This window comes from Anomalospiza imberbis, chromosome 19 (genome assembly GCF_031753505.1).
Source record: "Anomalospiza imberbis isolate Cuckoo-Finch-1a 21T00152 chromosome 19, ASM3175350v1, whole genome shotgun sequence".
NCBI lineage: Eukaryota > Metazoa > Chordata > Aves > Passeriformes > Viduidae > Anomalospiza > Anomalospiza imberbis.
Window position 1 is genome coordinate 11,761,229 of NC_089699.1, and position 22,844 is coordinate 11,784,072.

Genomic DNA, 22,844 nt, shown 5'->3' on the forward strand with positions numbered 1-22,844 from the left:
TATTTTAATATTTATTAATTTTACCTCGTATGGCCCAAGGATTCCCGCCAGATGGGCAGCATGACAACTGGTTTGATTGCACACTCCAATATAGCCAGTGCTAGTGCAAATTCTCTGGGTTTGCTGCACATCTGAACAGCCTTAATCCAGTTAGACCTAAATTGGAAAAAAGAGAACAATCTGAAACATATACATGCACTAATATAGCTTGCCATTTTAAGAAGACTTCATGGTAGGATAAAAACTCCTGTAGTAATACTTTACTCAAATGTACAACCCTTTTAGTCTCCATCATAAACACACATTAAGTTTTATCAGAGTGAAGCACAGTGCTTGGAAATCACAGATTTGATAAAACAAAGACTATTATTATTAACACTGCTAACAAAACCACAAGTAAAATATGAGAATATGTATTTCAATTTATTCATTTACCTGTGGGAAGCCCAATTAGGGTGAAGGAAGGATGCTGGGATATTGTTTTCTAGCTGAATAATGGTCAGCCTCAGGGTGGATATGGTGAGAACTTTGGAGCCATGCACAGACCCGTTCCACTTGAACTCTCCAGCTGGAGTCAGGCAGAATTTGTGTGAGAGGTGTCGCCTCTTGTCGTGGTCCTCCCTGTGCTGGTGCTTGTTCAAAGCAAAGGAATTGGTGGCATACTGGTTGTGATAAACACGGTACTTCCCCTCCTGCCCCAGTTTGAAATAGTTGTTGATATTTCCTTTAATCACAACGTCCTTCTTGGTGTTCACTCGGGAGACTTCACCTTGAGAGTTGACCACCAGAACCTTACGAAAGAAATATTGGAAACTTTTCAGTGAATCTGTAAAGTAATTCCTTCTATTTACTTATTTAAGATTTAGGCTTCAAATGCCTATCTATAAAAGAATAAAAATACTCTGCACCAGTGTGTAGAAACAAATAACTGTTTATCCAATACACCAATATATGTACTTCACTGCCTGTCTACGGAGTTAGAATAGTCCCAGATTAACTTTAACATTAAAAAAACACCACCCAGGCTTCTCAGACCAAACAGGAACCTGTTTTGCTGTTCTGATTGTGCCTATGGAGGGAGAGAGCTCTGGGAAAGCAGCTTCACTAAACTCAGGTAAGCCCTCTGTGAACCCACTCCTTGGTACATCACAGAATTCAGACATGCAGCTTAGGAAACAACTATCCTAGACTTTGAAAACGCGGCATAGATAACATCATTGGACTAATTTGTTCATCAATAAATTCACTAAGTGGTAACTTACACGGAAAATCAATTAACAAAAATAAAATTAATATACCAAATAGTATGCAGACAATTAACTACAAATAAAGTCCCAATGGTTGAGCATTTCCTGGGCTACTTAAAAAAAAACAGAACCAAAACAACAAACAACCCAGTCATACAAACCAACTACATCAGTGCACTGGGTCACTGTCATCACTCTGTAGAGAGCACTGAAGAGAGTAAATGAAAGGGGGGAAGAAAGCTTCCTGTGATATTACAATTTCACCATTTGCTAATTTATTATTAATGCCTTTTTTTAAAAGTACCTCCATTGCCTGAAAGAAATCACTTTTTAGTAAAACTTAGTATCATTTAACAAAGGATACTAAAAATAACATTTTTCCAGAACATTAATTGTAGTTCTTTGAGTTTTCCAAGATGTGCACAAACCTCTCTGGTTTCTTTATATAACTTATTTGCTTCATTTGCTGCAGCAGCAACCTGCTGGCTTTTCATCTGGCTCAGTTTGCTATCTGGATTTCTCAATCTGGTGAGCATCCGTGTTGAGCCTGGCGTGCCCTTCCCTGCACCTGGAGAATCACTTCTGTCACCATTGGATTTCTCTCCTGTCCAGGAATAAAAAAGGCTTTTAAAACAAACTTAGGAATTGGAAGTTTTTTAGTGACGTATAGAAGTTACCAGACGAACAGAAAGTTAGTGAAAAGATACATAAAATGGAAGTTGGAGATCCTTATCATCCTTATTATTAATATAATTACCATAATAATTATTATTACCTATATCCTCTGAAGCCTGGGATCCCCTCTCTGCATTTTCAGCATCATCAAGAGTCTTAATGGAGTCATTCTGGCCAGAGCCCAGCTCACTGCCACTGCTGCTCTCAACATCTGCCTGTGGAGGTGCAGCAGAACCACTGCTGGGGATCATCTGACCAGTTTCTTCTACAAAAGAACAACTTCAGTTTTAGTCTTTTCTTTTGAATTGGATCAATGCGACTTTTTAAAGTTTTCATCAAAAAAAAAAGGCAGATGAACATGTTTTGCTGGACTGGAGGGAAACACACAGCAAATATTAATTCCCTTCAGAGCACTGTATCCACAGAAGTATTTTTTCTTCTGTTTCAAGCAGCTTCAACTTCTACATCTCTGAAGAACTGAAATTCATACCTATATTTAAAATATATTTATATTTCATCCAAGACAATTTTTTTTCTATAGATGCACACACCGATAACCCTGAGACCACTTTGCATTTAGAATTCATAAAATTTGGTCTTCCTGAAGCATCTGATTTTCTCTCTTTTAATTTTCTTGTGCTTTAGCTGTTCCTCAGAGCACACACCTTTCAGTTTCCCTTGCTATCCAATGAGTCTTTGATTGTCTCTTCCTCAGCACCTTAATTCTCAGGAATCCCACGTATTTCTCTTCCATTGGCACCACTCGAAGTATCAGCCCACTTAAAATATCAGCCCCTTCCTGATCTGATGGGTCTTGATGTGGCTTCAAATGGGTTCCTGGTCCTCGGCTGTCCTTGTTGCTGTGTTTTGACAGCTCTGGACTTTGTTGTCACCTCACCTGTTGTGCTGCCCCAGTTGGAATTTTTGACTAAATATCATTGAATTGCAGCTACCTCGAAATAAATCCCTCCACCCTTCAGTAGGAACAAGCCCCCATCCCTCAAAACAAGAAACCCAGCAATGTCTTCTGGGCTTAGAGCCAAAGGGAGACAGTTCAGCTGTTTAAAATCTACAAGATCTGCCATTTTCTAGAATTCTTCCAAAGCATCAGGGATTTTGATGTTAAGAAAAGTGACAGAACAAAACCCGTTCTGTGTGAAATATTCACTCCTAGCAGAGGGATGGATCAGATAAATATTCTGGAATTCTTAGAGGATTCCTAATCTGAATGCATCTTGATTTCTGACTGTGCCAAATGGGTGACCACCACTGTTTGATCCACTTCCCTTGTTACTAAGAGGAAAAATGGACCTGTTTCCATGGCTGCTATTTGGAGGAGGGTGGAAGCACCCAAACCAGGCTCTTAATAAAGATTATCCAAATTGCATTCAACAAGGATGATAACAGACATTCTCATCTACCTCTGCATTTTACTCATATTTCCCCCCTATTTTGTGGGTAACTGCCTCACTGATCCGGGTTCAGTGTCTCTCCCTCTCTCTGAGAGTCTCAAACTGAAATTTCATAGTAAGAACACAAACATTGCTGTGAATATAGTGAACCAGACATGAGGGAAAACCCCTCTCCACACACACTTTCCTACAGAAAAAGAGCCCACAAATATACAACTCACATAGAAGCTTTGGAAGGAGAAAAGTACTTGTGAAAGTATAATAAATAATGATAAATATATAAGTGAATCTTTAAAATAAAATACAAACCCTAGAAAGGTGTCTGAAATAAAATTATAGCCTGTATCTTTTCCACTAAACCTCTACACAGTAATTTTAACTTTAAAAGAGAATAAAAAATAGGAGAACTGGCAAAAACATTTGGTGATGTATCTAAAATATATGGTTTTTGTCTTGTACATCAGGGCATTTTCTGTGCTTAAAAAGTATTATTATGAGGCTTGCAGATTACAGATTAATCTTAGCTTTCATTCTGGCCTCCTGTTCAGAAAGTTTATTACAAGGTTTGGATGCACTGACTTTCATAAGATGAAAAGTTGCAGCTGTGACTGCATAGAGAACTATTTCTGTAGGAGAGAAAGCATTTACTACCCCTTTTTAAAACATAACACAGCGAGTATGTTCACATCACACATGTTCAGACTTTTAAGAACTGAGAATAAAATTGAAAATAAAATCCTGATAATTTTAATGGTCATCAGCTGTTTAGAACAACATTTAGTTATGTAGTAAATCCTGTAATAGAATATAATTCTAAATGTTATATAAAGTAATTTTAGACTAGTACACTCATACTTCATGTTACACCTAATCAACTCCCACTTATTCCTAAAGCACAAGTAAGTTTGTCTGATTTTAAATAGTGTATATTACTACCTTTGAGTCACTGACATGGCAGAACAAAACATGTTAAAATACAATAACCCTTGTGCTTATAATTCTGAAATCTGTTTAAAATTTCCAGCATGACAATGTTAAACTTGACATTTCAGTGCAATGGTTTATTCTCGTGAATGAAAATGTTTTGTTAGTAATTTACACAGTAAATGAGAGATTAAAATAATAAACAAGCCAGCAGCAAATTAGATTTGAAATAAACTTTGAGAGGATGCTAACAATTATTACAGATCACTATGGAAAAATAAAATATACAGAAAACAGAAAATAAAAAGCTTAGCCATAGTTGTCTTTGGAAGGCATGGAAACAAATGCTGATGTCATGGAGGACCACAAATTTCAAGCACTACTTGCAAGAAAATTAACTTGGAAATGTTAATAATGACAACGTAGCAGTAAAGGATGGCACTGCAAGCAAACAGCATGAGTGATATATGCTGGGAATGGTTTTAGTGGACAAATCAGAGAGAAAAACATATTCCCCAAATTACAGAGGCATTGGTAACAGTGCCTTCTGTACCTGAGAGTTCCAGAGGGAGCTCTGATGCCACCTTCTTCTCTGCCACGTTGTTGCTATCAAGGGTTTCTGACTGACACCCCACTGCGTCCTTCCCTTCAGAGCAACTATTCTCTCCTGCAGAAGGATTTGTGGTGCTGTCATCAGTGCTGGAGGTCACAGAGTTACTTTTATCCCCGAGGACTGTTGCCTCTATAGTAAAACGCACAACAAAACTTTAGGGATGTTCTTTATTATGCCTCAGGATGTCATTTGGCATCATCCATAGAAAGCAACTTCAGCAGCTTTGTTTGTTTGATAATGCTGAAAAACAGCAAGCTTTTTCCCTTCCTTTTTTTTCACTATGAGATGGTATTGTCTTCAGAATCAAAGAACAAACCAACTGTGAGTAGGAAAAAGTTAAAAATTGTGGCTTTCTACAAACATGCTGATCACAACCTGTAAGTGCCACCTGTACCTCAAGGCAGGGTATCTAGGAGCCAGCTGTATAGAATAGGAAAGTTGGTGAAATTACTTAACAAGAACAACTCCAACAAAGCACAAAGCAGAAAGGAACTGACAAATACCACCTATTACAGAAATACCTTGGAGAATCATACAAAGAAAGTATCGCATCAACACCTAAATAAATGTGGGGTTCACCTCACTTAAATGGAGCTGTTAAAGCACAGTCAGTTTCTTTACCTTCTGTTCTCTCTTTTTCCACATCTTGCTCACTGTGTGTTTCCTCAATTTTATTCTGGTCTCCAGATTCTTCCTTGTCTCTCTCAGCATCTGTCTGGTCATTATCAACATCACTTTTGGCCTTTTCTGCTTCCTCATCTCCTGTGTTTTTATCTTCCACTATTTCTCCTTTTCTTGCTCTGATAACGTCCAAAATTTCGTCTGCAATATAAAGCATGTTCTCAGCATGAAACAACAAACCACCTACAGAGCCACAGAGCACAAATAACATGACACAAATCCTGCTTCTGATGTAAAATAAACTAGATTTGATTCTAAGTGCAGCATCTATTCCCATTACACAAAATATTCCTACCATTTGCTGCAGAAAGGAAAGACTTGTTGCTGCCCCTTGCTTTGTTTGTAAGGTCTTCGGTCACATCCATGTGCCGATGAACTTCTTCACGCATCTCGTCCAGGGTTTTGCATAGGTCAGCTTCCCAGTAATCCTTGTCCAGGCATTCAATTAACTCTGCCAGCTGGATCTTTGTGCTGTAGTACCAGATCTTCTTATCCTTCTCACTTTCTGAATCTTCCTCTCTGTAGGAGTATTTAAAAAAAAAAATATTGATTTTAAAATATCTGGATAAATGACAAAAATTGCTATCACCTGCTTTCTGCAGAGCACTATGAAATGTCAATACCTGAGTGTGAATAAACAAATCACATTGCTCATATGCACCCAGTTTATTATCAATATTCCTTTCTTGTTCCCTTCCCTTTCTTCATCCCCTTAGTTCTCATGACAACTTCCTCAGGAAAGCTTTGAAGTCTCCTTAAAACTGGTTCGTCCAATCTGACAAGAAGATTTATTCTTATTATGTTTACTGTTTCTGTAACCAGTAATTTACTACTAAGTCTGAAATAATTTGTAAATCCAGAATCCATAATGGTAGTTTCTGACAGCATATTCAGGAAAATACAGAGTTAGAAAATTCGAAGTATAGAATGTCACATTCATAAAATATTTTCTATTGGCATCCTACAGCATCCACCTGTGAGAGCACCAGTAAGGGATGACTCATAATACAACTCCTTTGAAAAGATCAAGGGATTTCCACATTTTTAATCTGCAGTACTCCATGACCCCGTGAGTCCAGAATTACTGGTGCCAACAGCACCTCAGCAGGGCCACAGACCAAGGGAGCTCCATCAACACCCCAGGTAACAGGCTCTCCAGGAGCCTGCAGAGCACAGGGGGGATGCTCCAAGCGGCTCTGCAGCTGCTGGATTTCAGCTTGGCTTGGTAAACCCTGGGGAGCAGCAGCAGCCAGATCCAGGCTGGCATGAGCCCATCCACTCATTTCCACAGCACATCCCAGTGCTCCCCACACCATGTGGATGCCACTGATTGCCAGCCTGGCCCTCACCTGGGCAGAGGAACTAAACTACTGCTGCACTTGCACCCCCTGTTCCAGCACTGCAGGCCTGTGGCTCGCTGAGAACCCTAACCCAGAGTGCTGACAGCAATGGGAAGCTGACTGTAAATCTCAAAGATCTGCCCTTGTGGGGTTTGTTGCAGGTTCCTCTCTACTGGTTCCCTTCCTGTGGCTTATATATTAAAAATGGCACAAATTGGCTTCAGAAGGACAAACAACCTTAAGGCAATTTGATTGCTGTTTATCTACTGCCTCCCACTCTGTATTTGTGAAACAATTAATATCTGCAACTCAAACAGAACACTACTGGAATAAGATGGTTGCGAAGTTAATAGAGGCAGCATTACACAAAATTCAACTACTAACTTGTTACAACATTATTACAGAACAGACGTTTGGTTTTGATGATAAAACCTGGTGTTCTGCAAAGAAACCTGCATCTCTCTCATAAAGGCCTTTGCTCATGAAAAGCAACTAATTCTGCTTTACCCATTTATTCCTCTAAACTGCCAACATCCCATTAGTTTTAACCACACCAACCTGTTGCATTTGACAAGTTTTCTCAGAAAACAGCTCATTTCAGGAAGACCGTCATGTACAACACACCAAAATGTAACAGCTGAACACTGACAATCATTCAAGTCTATGGAATATTCTAGGCCTGTAAACTTCCATGTCGAAGAAAAATTACTGTTTAAACTATGTTTCCTCTAAACCAAGAGTTATTTACTAACAACAATAGGAATGACAGCACTTTCATTACTGGTGGTGAACAAAAGCCACAGAAGAGGAAGATAAAGGCAAATATCTAAAAACCAACATGGAGGGGGAGATGAGAATGCAAGAATAGGGCTTTACACAGTGAGAGGAATTAAAAGGATGAAAAAAAAAATGCTTAACTACAAAGGACAGGGAATGGGTGCCTTCTGAGCTTTCCCTGGCAAGTGCCCAAGGGAAATGGCAAGTGCAAGACTCTGGCAGAGGAGCAGTTGTAAGGCTGCTGTGCTCCTGTACAATATGATGTTGTTATTACTCTATTTCTTAACTGACCAAAAAGGGAACTTGAATCTTTCATTTTGAACCCCTCTGTTGTAGCCGTTACAGGATTATTTGCTAGAGAGATAATGCCATTTATACATCCTCTTCTATGACCTAGATATGCAACAATATAAACGCTTTATATAGAATGAGAGAGTCACTATGGCTGGAGAAGACCTTTGAGATCAAGTCTGACAATATATTCTCCTCTCTCCATAAGGAAGGCTGTGCCTGCATCCATCTGCCAGAGAAGCATCTTGTACATATTGCTTCTATTTTCATGGTGCTCATCCAAGTGTTTTCTTATTTTCACGTTTCTCCCCATTCAGCAAATCTGAGCCTGCTCCAGCTGCACTAATGCAGCCAGGGCGAGTATGTGTGTCACCTGAACATCCCAAGCAGCATCTGGCTTTTCCCTTCCCATCAGCCCTTTCTATTCTAGGTTTGCAAGGTTCCATTGGACTGAAAAGCAATTAACTGCTGTTTTCAGTTTCCCTGGAAAACTCAAGAAAAAGCCTTCAGCACCAGTAAAGGGTTGCTGTATTGCAGACCAGTAAACCCCGAGGCTCAGTGCGCAGAGCTGAGACATCAGACAGCCAAGAGTACTCTGCAGAAAGCACCTAGAACTGATCCCTCCATGTGTGATTCGAGTCCTGCCCATTAAAGAACTGCTCAGATAATATTCTAGAAACAGACAATGAGGTTATCCAAGAGTATTTTAATACCCTTCTACTTAATTTGTATCAGGGTTCGAGCATAAAGTTTGTTTTAATCTGAAGACTATCACAACCTTAACAAGAGAATTTCAGGAATTAAAATTAAAGAGTTTTCTCTTGAAAAAGCACAGACAGAATGTGAAATGGCACAAACTGATTGGCCTGTGTGCTTACACCAAACTCACCTCTGGCCACACTTCTTTCCAAGATTCAGATGCGTGCATGGGGAAGACTTGGAGCACACAGCAGGAATCATTCCATGCAATCCATTGTGACCAACTTAGATAAGACTTAAATTAACGATTATATAATTCCAACTAACTTTCCCTTAACATCATCTTGTGTTTACTAAAGGGACAAAACTTTTACCCTCTGAAGAGATCAGAGGGGCTGTCATAAAAAGATGGAAATATCCAAGGCTGCACAAGGACCAGTTCCCAACGTTTTTCTCGGCCAGTCCAGACAGATTTGCCAGCTTGGTGCTGGACGGGGGGACTCAGCTGAGTCACACACAGTATGTGAGGCCAAGGAGGGAGAAAAGAATCACATGATTATTTCCTACCTCTTTCAGCCTTCTTGGCTGCCAGGAACTATTCACTGGCAGGCTGCAGAGACAAGTTTAAAAACTGATAAAAGCGACCTAGAAGATAATCAAAACTTTCAAGTAAGGTGATATCAAAATATTTAGTACTAGTAGTAACAGCAGATACTTCCTAAATTCCATGATGGTACAGCTGGAAACTGAAGAATTCAGGAAACTGTTTAAAGCAATCTATTCGAATGAAGACCCAAACCCTTGTTAATTAACTGGAGAAAACAGAGGAGGACCCTCTAAGAACATAAACAGCATGACAAATCTTGCAGAAAAAAAAGCTGAAACTGCTTTTGTCTGTTGAGGAAGATCCATACAACTCAGGAATAACAATGTGCATCCTATTTCTGCTATCAAAATGAAAGCCAAACAGTGCTTCATTATCTTCTTTTGCAGATAATTGCTATATCCAAAGCATCTCAGTCTTTCTATGATGATAAACTTGTTAAAACACTGCAGCAGTTTAGAAGGACAATGCAAGTCAAAGTCCCAAATTTCCTGAATTAATAACTTGCAGAAATAATCCTCACAAGTGAAACAAGTGCAATTGACCCAGAGGCATTATCCTTAATTTGTAAACAGCTTGAAACAAAAACGTCAGGAATTAATTTGCTCTTGGCCTGTTTTTTGTTTTAATCTTGTTGATACTTGTTCAAGAGGAGACTCCTTCAGTGTCCATTTTTGCATCTCTGTGAAACAGAAGAGGTGGAAAAGAGAAACAAACCCACAATGATGGGCTTAAAAAAGGCAAGTGATGGAAATAAAAGTATCAGGGAACAAGCCTACAAAACCATTTAAAAGGTAGGAAAACCAGCAGTAGGTTGGATTTCTGACATTTAAAGGGGGAGAGAAGAAGTAAAAAGCTCTGAAAACCCTTTTGAGAAACAAAACCACCAAGAATTTAGGATTTCAGTTCTCTAGTCCTCCTGGGCAGGATTTCAAATTGGTATTTGTGCAGATTATTTTTAGATCTATTAGTTTCCTCTGATACATTTGATCACACGGCATTGGGGAATATACTCTATTCATTTTAATAAAGTTAATATGATAATATAATTTAATGAATCTCAGGTTTTAGCATTCGGCAGTTATCCCTTAAGTTACCCTTCAGTTATCCAAGATATCAGGTGTGGTTTGATCCTGTTCAGTGTGTAGATACAAATAAATAAGTAAATATATGCAAAAGGTTGGGTTTGCAATACAGCATGCTTACTGAATTTGAAAACTGAAAGTACAGATTTTAATGTCTATGTCAGTTATTAAAGCTGCATTTCCCCACAATTAAGTTGTGTACTACTTTTACCCCCTTATGATATAATTTGCCCACAGAACACCTAAAAGGAATACAAAATATTGGTTTTTAAAAATTCAATACATTTAACTTCTGAGGATGTCTCTTCTAAGTGCAGTTAGAACTACTACCAATGTGCTAGAAAGAAACAACTCTCACGTGCAGATTTCAAAGGATCACGAAGCACCTGTGTGATTCATTTTAGTTTGAAGTATGTTGAAGTATTGCCTGTATCAAAACCTTCTGAACATCAAATACTCCACTTCACTGGGGAAAAAAAACATTGTTTCACAGATCAGGTTTGGTTAAAAATAATTACCTATCTGCCTACATACAGGGAGGAAACAAAGTCTGCTCATTTATCTCAAAATCCTGAGTGATGTGGATTTTTTAATGTTAATTCCCAGATCTCTGCCAGTACAGGAGAGCAGTGAAGACAAACCCATCTTTAGAACAACTTTTTCCTCAAGAGTTTGAGGGGGAAGATACAAAACCAAGGCAGAGGTAACCCTAAGTTATGAAAGCACAAGTAAGTAGAGCAAAAATAATCCCAGTTACGTGTCCTTTACAACCAGGCTCTTTGTGAAAATCAAAATTTCAACACATTTTCTGAAAACAAAATGTAGGAAATTCTGTATGAAGCAATGGAATAATTGGGATATCAGCAGTTTCAGGTGCTCATCACATCCTGGTGAACCACCTGTGATCCACCCCTTACTGTGGAGCATGTAACTGAGTATAAACATGAAGCATATATATATGTAGGGAAAAAAAGAGAAGAGTATAAAAGATTCCCTGCATCCTTTGAAAGGTTACTTGGCATTACTGTGACATTTATAACCAGGAGAAACTAAAAAAGATCAAACATGGACTCTTTTTTTTTAAGAGTACGAAAGAAGAACACAGGAAACAGAGCAGAGATAATTAATACTTAAAGCATCAGCTGACAATACTCCAGAGAAACAGCCCCACATTTTAAAGGAATACCATGAGCCCTCAGAAGTGTCTTCTTTTCAAGATGTAACACCATCAGCAGACCTCACAGTCCCTTTTAAACACGCTGGCTACTACCTTAACATTCACCGTAACCTGCTTTGTATGAACTTCTGTTAAGGTACCCAGCTGTGGTTTATTTTCTCTGTAACACTGAATGGAAAACTGTGTTTCTGTGTTTTTAGAGCTCTGCTAAAATCTCTATTTCTCCTAATTTAACAATAGCACAAATCTCACTTAAATATTGTTTCTCCTCCACTATGAGAACAATTAGATAAGAGCAGTCTTTTATGAGAAAACCAATCTTTAGCCATTTTCCTGTGAAAAATGAATTTCAGATTCAACTTTTCAGGTAAAATCCAGGGCACAATCCCCTCACTAGCAAGGGTTTGATTTCTATTAATACTTTCAGGTACACTTGTATCTTGAGACCAACCAGTAACAAGAAATTGTGTGCAACACACACAGTACCTCCCTCGATGACGGGCATGATTTTCTGCAGTGTCTTTCTTTGCACTACAGAACAACGTTCAATGCAACATTTTCTGCATTTCTAGTAACAATGAGTTCCTTTGAGCATCTCTGAAAGTTTCAGCTTCAAAGGCAGAACATCAAACTGGTACCAGAACCTGGCAGCCAAACACTGCTCAAGCAGGTGACAGACCACAAGTAGTGTCCTACACACCATGTGATCATAAAAAGAATCAAACTTCTTTTCAGTATTTCCTACAAGAAACTGGGGAGTTCTCATTAATATTCCCTTTCTTTGCCTCACATTCATGTGTTTTAGGCACATTAATATTAAGCCTGAGGTCCTGTTTTTATGTCCTTTTTATGTATAGATTATAAGAATATTAGTATTTTATAAATATGGATTATTTACATGGTCTTTAGTAATCTCCTTACAAAACAGCAAGCAACAGCCTTATCTAAAGAAAGAACAATTTTAAGATGGCAAGCGCAATTTAAGTGATGTATTAATACCCCAATATTATTGTTCAGAAATTATGCAGTGATTAGCTCACTTACATGATGATTCTCCTGTTCAGGAACCAGTATTTCCGCCTGTGCCTGTCGTATCCAATAGGTTCGTGTCGGATGTACGGTTTGTTTTTTTGGATTTCAGCCACACAGTCAGTCACTCCAGGCACCTTATGTGCCACGCAGACCTCGCACTGCCACTCGTCTTCGGGCACCTCCTCCAGGGGGGGTTTCACACACTCCAAGTGGTACACGGCCGAGCAAGTCTCACAGCAAAGCAAATCCCCAAGTTTGTGACAAACCCTACAATGATCATCATACTGAATAACACCTTCTGACATTAACTCCTCACGTGCAATGTTTGTGGTAAGAAACTGATCCACTAAGAACTGCAGAACTTTGATTTTATTCTCTACTGGTCCATAAGGATAGTCCTCTGTCTCTTGGTAAGGAAGAACATGATGGTATTCCTTGTCACTCTCACAATATACCCGCAGAACCTCTGGCCACGTCATTCCATCTATGAAATACAAAGTGGAATTAACGCTATCTTTGAGGTCAGCAGGTCCAAAGGTAGTATTTGAAGTGTCTTCTTCACGTAAAACTGCTTTTAACAGCACTATATGCATCTCTGCCATAAGTGTGCACTGCTCTTGACTTACCAGAGCAGCACAGAAGTCCTCAAAACGAAAAGGAGAGAGGCGCAAAACAGTGCCAAAGTTCCTTAGTACCTCATAGATGGCAATAACATTCATTATATGCTCACTAGGCACCATTAAGTCCTCTGAGGATTTAGGAAACTCCAAGGGTGGGATATCTTTTTCTTCCAATATTGGAGAACGAGGACGATGTGCTCTCTGTCTTCTCCTACCTGGAATAAGAAACAACAGTAAGAATTTTGCTGTTCACAGGTCAACATGTTTGAACATCCATCATCAATCACTGTGTTAACATTCTGAACTAATGCAAATTAAGGCTTCACAAGCTTCACAGTTACATAAATGTGCTAACTCAGCTAATCATCTTTAACTAACAGTATGAAAAAAACCACAAGAGATCTGAAGTTTTGCTTTAGACACATACAGGAATTACATTTCCCATGCAATATACATCTACTGAAGCGTTAAAATGAAATCTAGAAATGTAATTGATTAAATTACTTAAAAAGAAAGACATTTCCTGCAGCCAAAATAATAATTTTTTTCTCACTTTTATTCAACATGACTCGTTTAAACCTGAAACATCAAGCTCCAAACAGGTATTTTGTATTAAATGATTGCAAGTTATTCTCCTATCCAGCAAGGGCATCCAGGAAAGCTCATTTTAAGCAGATGTCATAAGACATAAATTACAACAAAATTAAAATACAAAAGAGAACCTAAAGCGCATTGCCTACTGCTTCTACCTAGATTATTTCTTCTGACTACCTACAAACCAAAACCAGAAGGTAAATGTGATGTTTTACGAAAATATTTCCAAAATTCTCAATTTCTCAAAACAAACAAACACCCCCCAACCCACTCTCATGCTTCAATAGAAGAGGAGCCATATCCACAGAATGAGGAAGCAAAATTACAGAAGGACTAAGTTTACCAATAAAAGCTAATCTAAAGAGTTGTTTTACTACCTAAAAGAAAAGACACTGAGCATAATTAATTCAGTCTCAGATGTCAATTCAGATTAAGATGCTACATTTCCTTCCCTTGGATTCCACTATCCTTGATGCCAAGCAGAAGGAAAAATGAAAGAGGAATGTTTTTTTAAATGACACTACACGACAAATGAAATATTTTCATCTTCTATCAAAATAACCAGCTACATTAACCAGCAACTATTTCTCAGCTATCAGTTAAAAGTTTTAGATGCACTCATTAACATTATTTCCCTTTACAGAAAAAAATAAGTTGAGAAAATCTCATAAACCATCATCTAGGTTTGATCCAAGAACTGAGATGAAAACTGGTTTTAGGTCCTCTCACTAATCATACTAAGATTCTGGTCAATAACTAAATTTCAAAATCACCCACTGTCCATAGACAAGCGTCAGCAGGACGCTTCATGCATGGTGAAAATCCAAAGAAAAAGTTATCCATAGCAGCCATTTCCCACACACACTTCCTTAAAATGGGACATGTATTAAACTTTGTGTGTTCTGACACTCAAGAGTGACACAGCCAATAGTCTGGAATTTTAAGATTCACATTCATAATTTCTTAACCAAATTCTGCACATAACAGACCTCCCCAAAAACTGGTTCAAGGAAATTAAGAGATAAAGTGAGTTCCAGTCACCTTGGATGTTACCATTAAATGGAAATGGTTCTCTGTGGCATTTGTTCAACCCACCCTACTCCATTCAATACTCCCAGAAATACAGAAAATAAGTCTAATGTGGGAGAAAACCTGCTAAGGCAGATCCTGCTGAACCTGAAACACCATCATTAAAACATTAATGCATTGTAAAGGGAAAAAAAAAAGCCACCTCTAAGAAATATTTTGATGCACAACAAATGATTCCAGAAAAATAAATCAACCCCTAGACTGGTATGGCAAGAAGGCACCAGACATAGCTCTCCCTTTCCAGTGTTAATGAATGAAATCTTGTACAACAAATTACACACCAAACAATATAGAAGATGAACTGCAAGATGTTTCCATTACAGAAGTAACAGGTCAACCTCATCTGTGGATAAAAATAACTTTCCAAGTTTGAGTTCTGACTGTGGAAAGTGAAGGAATGCTTCTATGACTGTCTTCCAACATGCCTCTCACTAATAAATGGAAAAAGTTTAATCATGGCAAACCCACAAAGACAAAGGAGTTTCACAGCCAGGAACAAAGCAAGTGTTCTCTAGATTAAACTCAACTTTTCTATCAACATGATCCAAAATCATATGTGCATAAGCCACAGCTGGTTTAATTGAAAGACCCCAAAGCAAAAGAAGACATGCTTACATAATAAGCTACTTTGGGGTCCTGAAGCTTCCTTCAACATTGCATTCCCAGTTGGCTGTGCAGGACACCACCACAGAACAGATATTCTGATGTCACTGATGGCCCTCACAGAGTCCAAATATGACAAAAGCCAGCAGAGCTATCAACCAGGATTCTTCGTGTAGCAGAAAAACATGTCTGTCACACAGTAATGCCATGAAACAGTCCTTCAAGAAAGAGAGCAGCAAGGATGTTAACCCTGCTTTACCTGAACTAATGAGAAGTGACAAATCCCCCCAGTAATTTTTAGAGAAAGATAAACCAGAGTGAAGGTCCACTGCTGGGAAAAAATGGACTCCAAACACCAATTTTGCTGATGTCTCTTTACCACAAGATAAGCATGGTATGGAATCACAGAATCATTAAAGTTGGAAACATCTTCAAGATCAAGCCCAACCATCTCAGCCCCACCACCATGTCCTCAAGTGCCATATCCACACATTTCAGAACACCTCCAGGGGTAGTGACATACACTAGCTTCCTGAGCAGCCTGTTCCAGTGCTTCACAACCTTTCAGCAAAACAAAGTTTCCAAACATACAATCTAAACATCTACTGGTGCAACTTTAAGCCACCTGTAGATTGGTCACATCAAATTAATAGGGGAATAAAAAAAAGAACTTTAAAACAAGGCATTCCTAATATGTTCTGAAAAAGTTAATCTCTAACACTTCCTCTTACACAGGAAGCACATTGGTACTATTACAGATCTAGAAGAAATGTGTTATCAGGATATAAATGTGTCATAACAGCATAATAAAGAATTGTACTTTGATGCAAGCACAATAGAACCCTGTGGCTGCATTAGTCACACCATTCTGTCTCCTACTTCAATCAATTTGTGAATTTTCATGTTTGTTTTGGTATAAAGAACAGAAATTTCAAAAGCAATAATAAAACAGACAATAGGAAAAGCAGACTGGATTATAAAATGTGTGCTTCATTTGTGTTAGGCCTCACAGTTGCAGCACATTATGATATTGTGCACCTCGACACTCCCCATCCACACTGCAAACCACACACCACAGCTCAAGAGCTCAAATAATTTCTCTTTTTGGACACTGAACTGCTCTGAACAATTCTCAACTAAATATAAACTGGTTTCCAGAGCTAAAAAAGGCAAGTATTCAAAGATGCAGAATATTTTAGAAAGAAACTGTATTTTTCTCAAATTACTTGATGGCACAGCATTTAAAATCTTTCTATGCTGGCTTTTTTTCTTTCCAATTTCACTTTCAAATTGTTATTAATATTCTCTGTACTGGGGATGAAGAGAATTTGAAGTAGAGAAGAGAGTCACAAAGTGTGATTAGGATATTCAGAAATTCCCAGCAATTTGTGCTTAAATGTATTACTGGCCAATACATCAACTGTGATCTCAAGAAACACTCAGACACCTTTAAAAAAACCCTCAAAAGCCCAAACCAACACACCCGAGCAATCTAATAATCTTCAGTGAAAAGGATGGACATTCTCTGCCAAGGTGTTCATAAATCTTGAAGCATTGCAAGTGGCTGCTCAACTGAAATTAAAAGTGCAGGTCAATGGAATATATAATGATGTCAAAGTGCTACAAGTCTCTTTTTTGAGCTGAAATGTTGGTATTTTACTGGTTGGGTGGATAACCTTTCTTCACTACTGATTTTTCAGTGTGCTGACAACCCTCACAGCTCACCCTGCTTTGGAGCAGCTCCACCTCCTGTGTGAGGGTTTTTGAAGACCACAGTCCATGTTTACCCAACTGTGTCTCATAAACACACCAACAAAAAATCCCTCAAACATTGACAAATGTCTCCCTACAATAAACATATACAATTTTTAAAGCTCTTCAATTTCAAAGACAATTTTCTTTTTCATGAGGCAAGTGGGCCAATATTTAAATTCGACATTCAGTGCCAGACACAAAAAACCCACAGCCCAACAAAGAACTCTGGCCACTTCAAACTAGAATAAACTAGAATGAAGTTTAAATTATTTAAGAGATACTGGGATTTGACAATTTTTTTTAACTTGTTGTCATTTGTCAAAGATTTGGGCCCCCACAGAGAATTTTTGTTTCAAATAGAAATTGCAGTATGTACTATTTTGTTTAACCCCAAAACCACCAAGAGGATTGCAGAGCAGGTGCAGTGGCAGGTTACTTCTCCTTTAAGCACCATCACCTGACTGACCAGACTTTAAACTGAATTTTCATGTAACTACTCTAAATTCAAGAAATCTACTCTCAATTTACCCACGCTGAAGTTCCCAAAACATACTCAAGTTTTATTATATGGAAATTAGATACTTCTGAGATATTGTCTGCATCTTAACTAAGTCTTTGAATCAAATTTCACCTCCAAGTTTGAGACAGTACAAAGGCAGAAAATGTCCACTTCTACACCACTCAAATTCCATAGCTTTATTTGGTGGAAAAAATTGGTTTGCCAATAGCCTCCTGCTGCTACAGCTGGAATATTGACAGGATCCAGATCCTCTGGAGTGTCTGAGCACTGTATTTCTATCTAGCACAAGCTTCTTTTAAATGGCAAGTCCTTCACTGGCTGTCTCTCCCCAAGTGCTGAAGCAGTCTGCAGTGGTTACCTGTACCTATTTTGAATTCTCTAGTCGAAGAGCTGCCTGTAATTAAGATTAAAGAGTAAACAATTCTATTTCCATGGCACATTATAATTATCAGATACTGATAATTATAGTCTACACTTAGGGTAATCTACTAAAATAATTTATATTACAAATATTTAGAGTAAACACAGTAATGATATTTGAAATAAAACAAAGTTACTCAAGTAACAGTCTGAACACCCAAAATCAGAATTTACTTTAAAAACCCAAACCATTGCTTTATTTCATCTACTCAATCTACTTGGTTCAAAAGTTGACCCTTTCAGAATTTAGAAATGAAAAAGAGTTTAAAAGGACCAAAAACCTTGTCTCCATTTTCATTCACAGACTGAAAAAAGAAAAGGGAAAGTCACATCTACTCTTTACCACAGGAGAACAGAGAATTTAAAACTACTTTAACCATCTTTAACACACCTGCTGGTTTATGTAAACAGAGTATCTGAATTAACTATAGACATCAGTGTCCAGAATACAGTTTCATGCTCCTCAGTTTTAGTTGTATTCAATCACCATACACATGTAGGCTAACAAAAATTCAGTTTTTCCTTGTCTCACTGATGTTAAACATCCCTCCTCTCCAGCAAACACAGCCTTTCAGCCCAACATATTTCAGGTACTGGATGGCTGGATGGACATCCTACAGAATAAATATTCTGCCAGAACCACTGTCTTGTTTAAACAGGGACAGAGTGGTGGCTGCATTGGTCTGACCTAAAAAATAAAACACTGGTTCCAGTCTCTCTTGACTTGAAAGTTCACAAGTGGTCTCATTTCACTTCTCTCAGAACTTTCCCTTCCTCATAATTTCTCAGCACTTGGGCTCTCCAGCTCAGAGCTCCTGCTCACAGTTGCCATGGAGAGGATAAGCTTGGTAGGAGCATTGGAGAGAGAACAGAGACCAAGGAGTTTCAGATACTTCAGCAACCTCTCACAGGGTGGGGGAAATATAGAACAAACCCCCACCCCTCCAGTCACACTCCACTAACTGACCCCAGAAAAGACTTTCAATTTTCCCCAAAAGAAGATTTATATTTTGGCTTCAAGTTCCACAAGCCAAGTCAAACCACACTACTCTTACATGAAAGTCCATCTTTAGTAAAGTAGAACTGGGCTGCTTTTGTTTTCCAGATTGTGAGTCACTGCAAAAACTTCTCAACATAAAGACCAGCAGCCAGTTATATACAATGTCCTGGGAGCACGAGCACTCCTTCGAGAAGATGCCCTCTCCTACATTTTCCTTCCTCCTGAAAACTTTGCCTTTTTACTGCCCTCAAACTACCTGAGACTCTCCTATTTTGGTTTGGTTTTAATAAACACACACTTGCTGTCCATGTTATTGCTTTGCACCAGGCACGTTTCAAATGGGACTGTACAGCAACATACAAGTTTTTGTTAGATATCACTGAGAAAACTGGAAACACTTAATGACACCGTGTAAGAGAACCTTTTTTTTGGTGTTTTTTCTTTCCTTTCACAGCAGAATGCAGAAACTGGATAGAGCTGCATGTTTGCCACAGCAATATCCACACTGGTTCTTTAATTAGAAGTCAACCTCTTGGGAGAACATTTGCTCAGCTTCCACCAAAGAAAAAACAGCAGTAAAATGAATGAGTTCAACATAAAATAAGAATATATTATGAAAAGTAGTGCCAAAATAGAAAAATCTAAATATTTTTCTTGGGATGGGCTGAAATTAAAGGCTTTGACTTTCACAAAACACTTTTAAAAATGCCAACATGATAACCATGTTTCTAATATTCACAGTCAAACAGTTTCTTCCAGAAAATTTTTCTAAAATAATAAGATGCATTTGTAACTACTTGTAGGTGCAGCTCCAATTTGAATATTACTCTGCAGTAATCACACCTAACCCAAATTTATTTATTTAGTCCAGAGAAAAGAAAAATCCAGCCATAAATAAAACTTCAAAACTAAACAAACATTAAAAATGAGGCATTCCAAGCAAAAAAGCTTTGGAAGTTGAAACACAAATGAAAAAATCGCTGGTTATTAGACTAGATCCTGAGTGCACTCACATCACACAAATTTTCACATGTGTTCATAAGTAAAGTTTGGCTCCTGCCTTGCCTTGTACAAAAGTAGGTCTTTATGCTCTTTTGAAACTATAAAACTTTTGGCTGCTTCCTTTTTCAGTTTGCACACCTGCCAGTGTACACTTTTAAATCAAACTAGGGTTCTCGACTCATTTCACTTTTAAGAATTTAATTTCCCAACATTATGGCCATCAGCACTCCCTCAAGGGCCAGGAATGCAAACCCCCACATGTTCTTTGGCATCATTTTAACATTTGGATAACTAATGCAAATGCAAGACAAGCTGCAGGTGAGATCACTCTGAGAAGGACTCAGAGGCACAAGCCTTTTGTGCCTAGAACCCAGGCAAAGGAAAAAACCCAACAAAACCACAGGTAGCACAAGCAAAATGATTCTCAGGAACAGTCAGACAATTTCCTGGGACATGCTCAGGATAAGCTGTTATAACTAATAAGCTGATAACTAATTTAAGAAGTTAGTGAGCCCTGAGAGCCAGCCCCAACCTACTGAAATCCACATTTATTCACCTTACACCTGTTCTGTGTGACACAATGAGCACTTAACCGAATTTTACTGCAGATCTACAAAAAAAGTTTGCTCAATAAAGTCATTGCAGCACACTATCCTTTACAACACACATACTTTGATAAGGGTGAGGTATTTGCTGCTCAGAGCTTCTGAGATGACTGACAAAGCTCTCTTCAGATAAGTTGCCAATTTACAAGTCAATGCAGCAGGATCAGCCCCAGATTTACTCCTCTGGCCTTCTATACAATTTCTTTGTTAAGAATAGTCTCCTACATTTTCCAAGACTGGCATGACCAACTAGTGATCCTTCCCTCTAGAGCACAAATCAAAGTGCAGATGGCTAAATGGTAAAAATAAGAGCATGCCAGGTTTAATTTAGAGAAGAGGGTACCCCAGGTAAGATGTTTGGGAAGCTGGTAAATCTCCCACAGCAGACAAAAGAGGCTGCATATCTTAATGTTCCATCTCAGTGTCTCCACTTAGACAATTCTTCAAGAGCATGAAATCGTGTTCAGATAAAAAAATACTACAGTCACACCAAATGCAGCACCTGGTTCCCAGCTAAATTCTTTCACTCTGGAGATAAAAGCACACTGTGAAGTAACTGGTTATCAGAAGCAATGGTCAGTCCCTGCAAATGCTCAGACAAGCAAAATCCAACTAAAAGTATTATTTATTGTATTTTAAGATAAATACTTTGTCTCCCAACTCCATTGCTATTTGTTTGTTTGACAGACTGATGAGCTCAGCTGAAATCTAGATGTACACCTCTTCCTAAAACTAGTTTTCTGATGAAGAAAAATCAATAAACAAAAAATGAAGGACTTCTAGGCATCCTGATTAAACCCTTCTCTTAAAATTCTGCAACATATGAAAAACACTAAGTAACTATAATGCAACAGTGACAACCCTCAAGCAGAATTTACATTGGACGGGTAATGGCAAAAATGTTTAGTGATACAAGTTATACAGGATACCTTTCCCAAAAGTTCATCCACTTTGTGGGGATGCAAAGGGGCAAGAGGGAAGGGACATTACACATACAAAATCCCTCTACCGAAAGTATACCCAGCAGAATAAAAAGAAAGAATTGTTATTCACACAGTATGTTTTTACTGTACCATGACTAACTGGTATATTAGGCATTTTATCTTTTCTAACATTCTGCTTCTTTAAATAGTTTAAAAATATTATTTTGTATTACAATAATATTAATTTATAATACTATAATAATATTATAGTAGAACGTACTCCTACACCTAAGTTCAAGATAAATCATAAGCTTCCCATCAGAGCACAAAAGGTGAGGCTTTCTTGGCCAGAGACATTGCCCTGGGATCTTTTAATTCATTGTTCAACCTAAGTTAGAGAAAACTGTAGCAAGTCCATCCCCCATTTAAGTGGGATGTGATTTACCTGTAAAAGCTTGGTTGGCAGGAGAGTTTGACTGGGATGGCAATTATTCAATACCCAGCTCTCAGAAATACTCTTCAGCCCCTAAGAGTACGTCCTGGAAGTGGTTGGAGGGTAAGGGGAGAAGGGTTGCTCATCATCTCTTCTGGTGAAAAACCCGACAATTCCGTCAGGAGCCAGTTCAATCCAAGGGAGGAGACGCTCCTTGGAGCCCTCCAGCTCAGCACCGGAGCTCTGTCACTGTGTTGCACTCTGCCTGGCTCCAAGACAAGGAGCCGAAATAAACCCCTGTACCTAAACACAGCTAAGGACCAACCGCGGCTCAGGGGGCTCCGAGTCCAGCAGCGCTGGAGCCCCTGGAGGAACACCCGAGCCACAGCTCCACAGCCCTGCCCTCCCCTCTGCACCGGCCCCGTCAGACACAGAGATCCTGAGGACAGACAAGCCTGCCAATGCTGCTCTGAAGGCCGGCATCTCTGGCTGGATTCTGCCGAGCCCGAGATTTCCATCAGTGCCACCCCTGCACGGCCACGCTCCCAGAGCAGGTGTTTGTCCAGGACGAGGCACGCACTGAGCTGCCCGAATGAAAACTTCCTACTTTCCTTGCAGAAGGGCAAGAGCGAGTCTGGGAGAGAGGGAAGGAGACCTTTAGGCAAACACTGAACTAATGAGAACCACCAGTAAATTGCCAAAACAACAACACAAACGTTTTAA

The 22,844-nt window shown here is 38.8% G+C and overlaps 1 protein-coding gene across 10 annotated transcripts in view; it reads right to left on the reverse strand.

The window, feature by feature from the left end:
- The window catches only part of BPTF (bromodomain PHD finger transcription factor), a 52,890-nt gene that overhangs the window by 27,109 nt on the left and 2,937 nt on the right, over positions 1 to 22,844 (reverse strand). For 7 of the 10 annotated variants that reach the window (XM_068209757.1, XM_068209754.1, XM_068209755.1 and 4 more), the window contains exons 2-9: positions 12,570 to 13,392; positions 5,848 to 6,071; positions 5,493 to 5,693; positions 4,812 to 5,000; positions 2,023 to 2,187; positions 1,676 to 1,851; positions 436 to 791; positions 25 to 156 (exon numbers count right to left, since the gene is read on the reverse strand). In XM_068209757.1, the coding sequence (XP_068065858.1) occupies positions 25 to 156; positions 436 to 791; positions 1,676 to 1,851; positions 2,023 to 2,187; positions 4,812 to 5,000; positions 5,493 to 5,693; positions 5,848 to 6,071; positions 12,570 to 13,392 (2,266 nt within the window). Of the gene's footprint in view, positions 1 to 24; positions 157 to 435; positions 792 to 1,675; positions 1,852 to 2,022; positions 2,188 to 4,811; positions 5,001 to 5,492; positions 5,694 to 5,847; positions 6,072 to 12,569; positions 13,393 to 22,844 lie in introns of those variants that run through there. The other 3 variants (XM_068209762.1, XM_068209760.1, XM_068209761.1) reach the window with 3 other exon arrangements.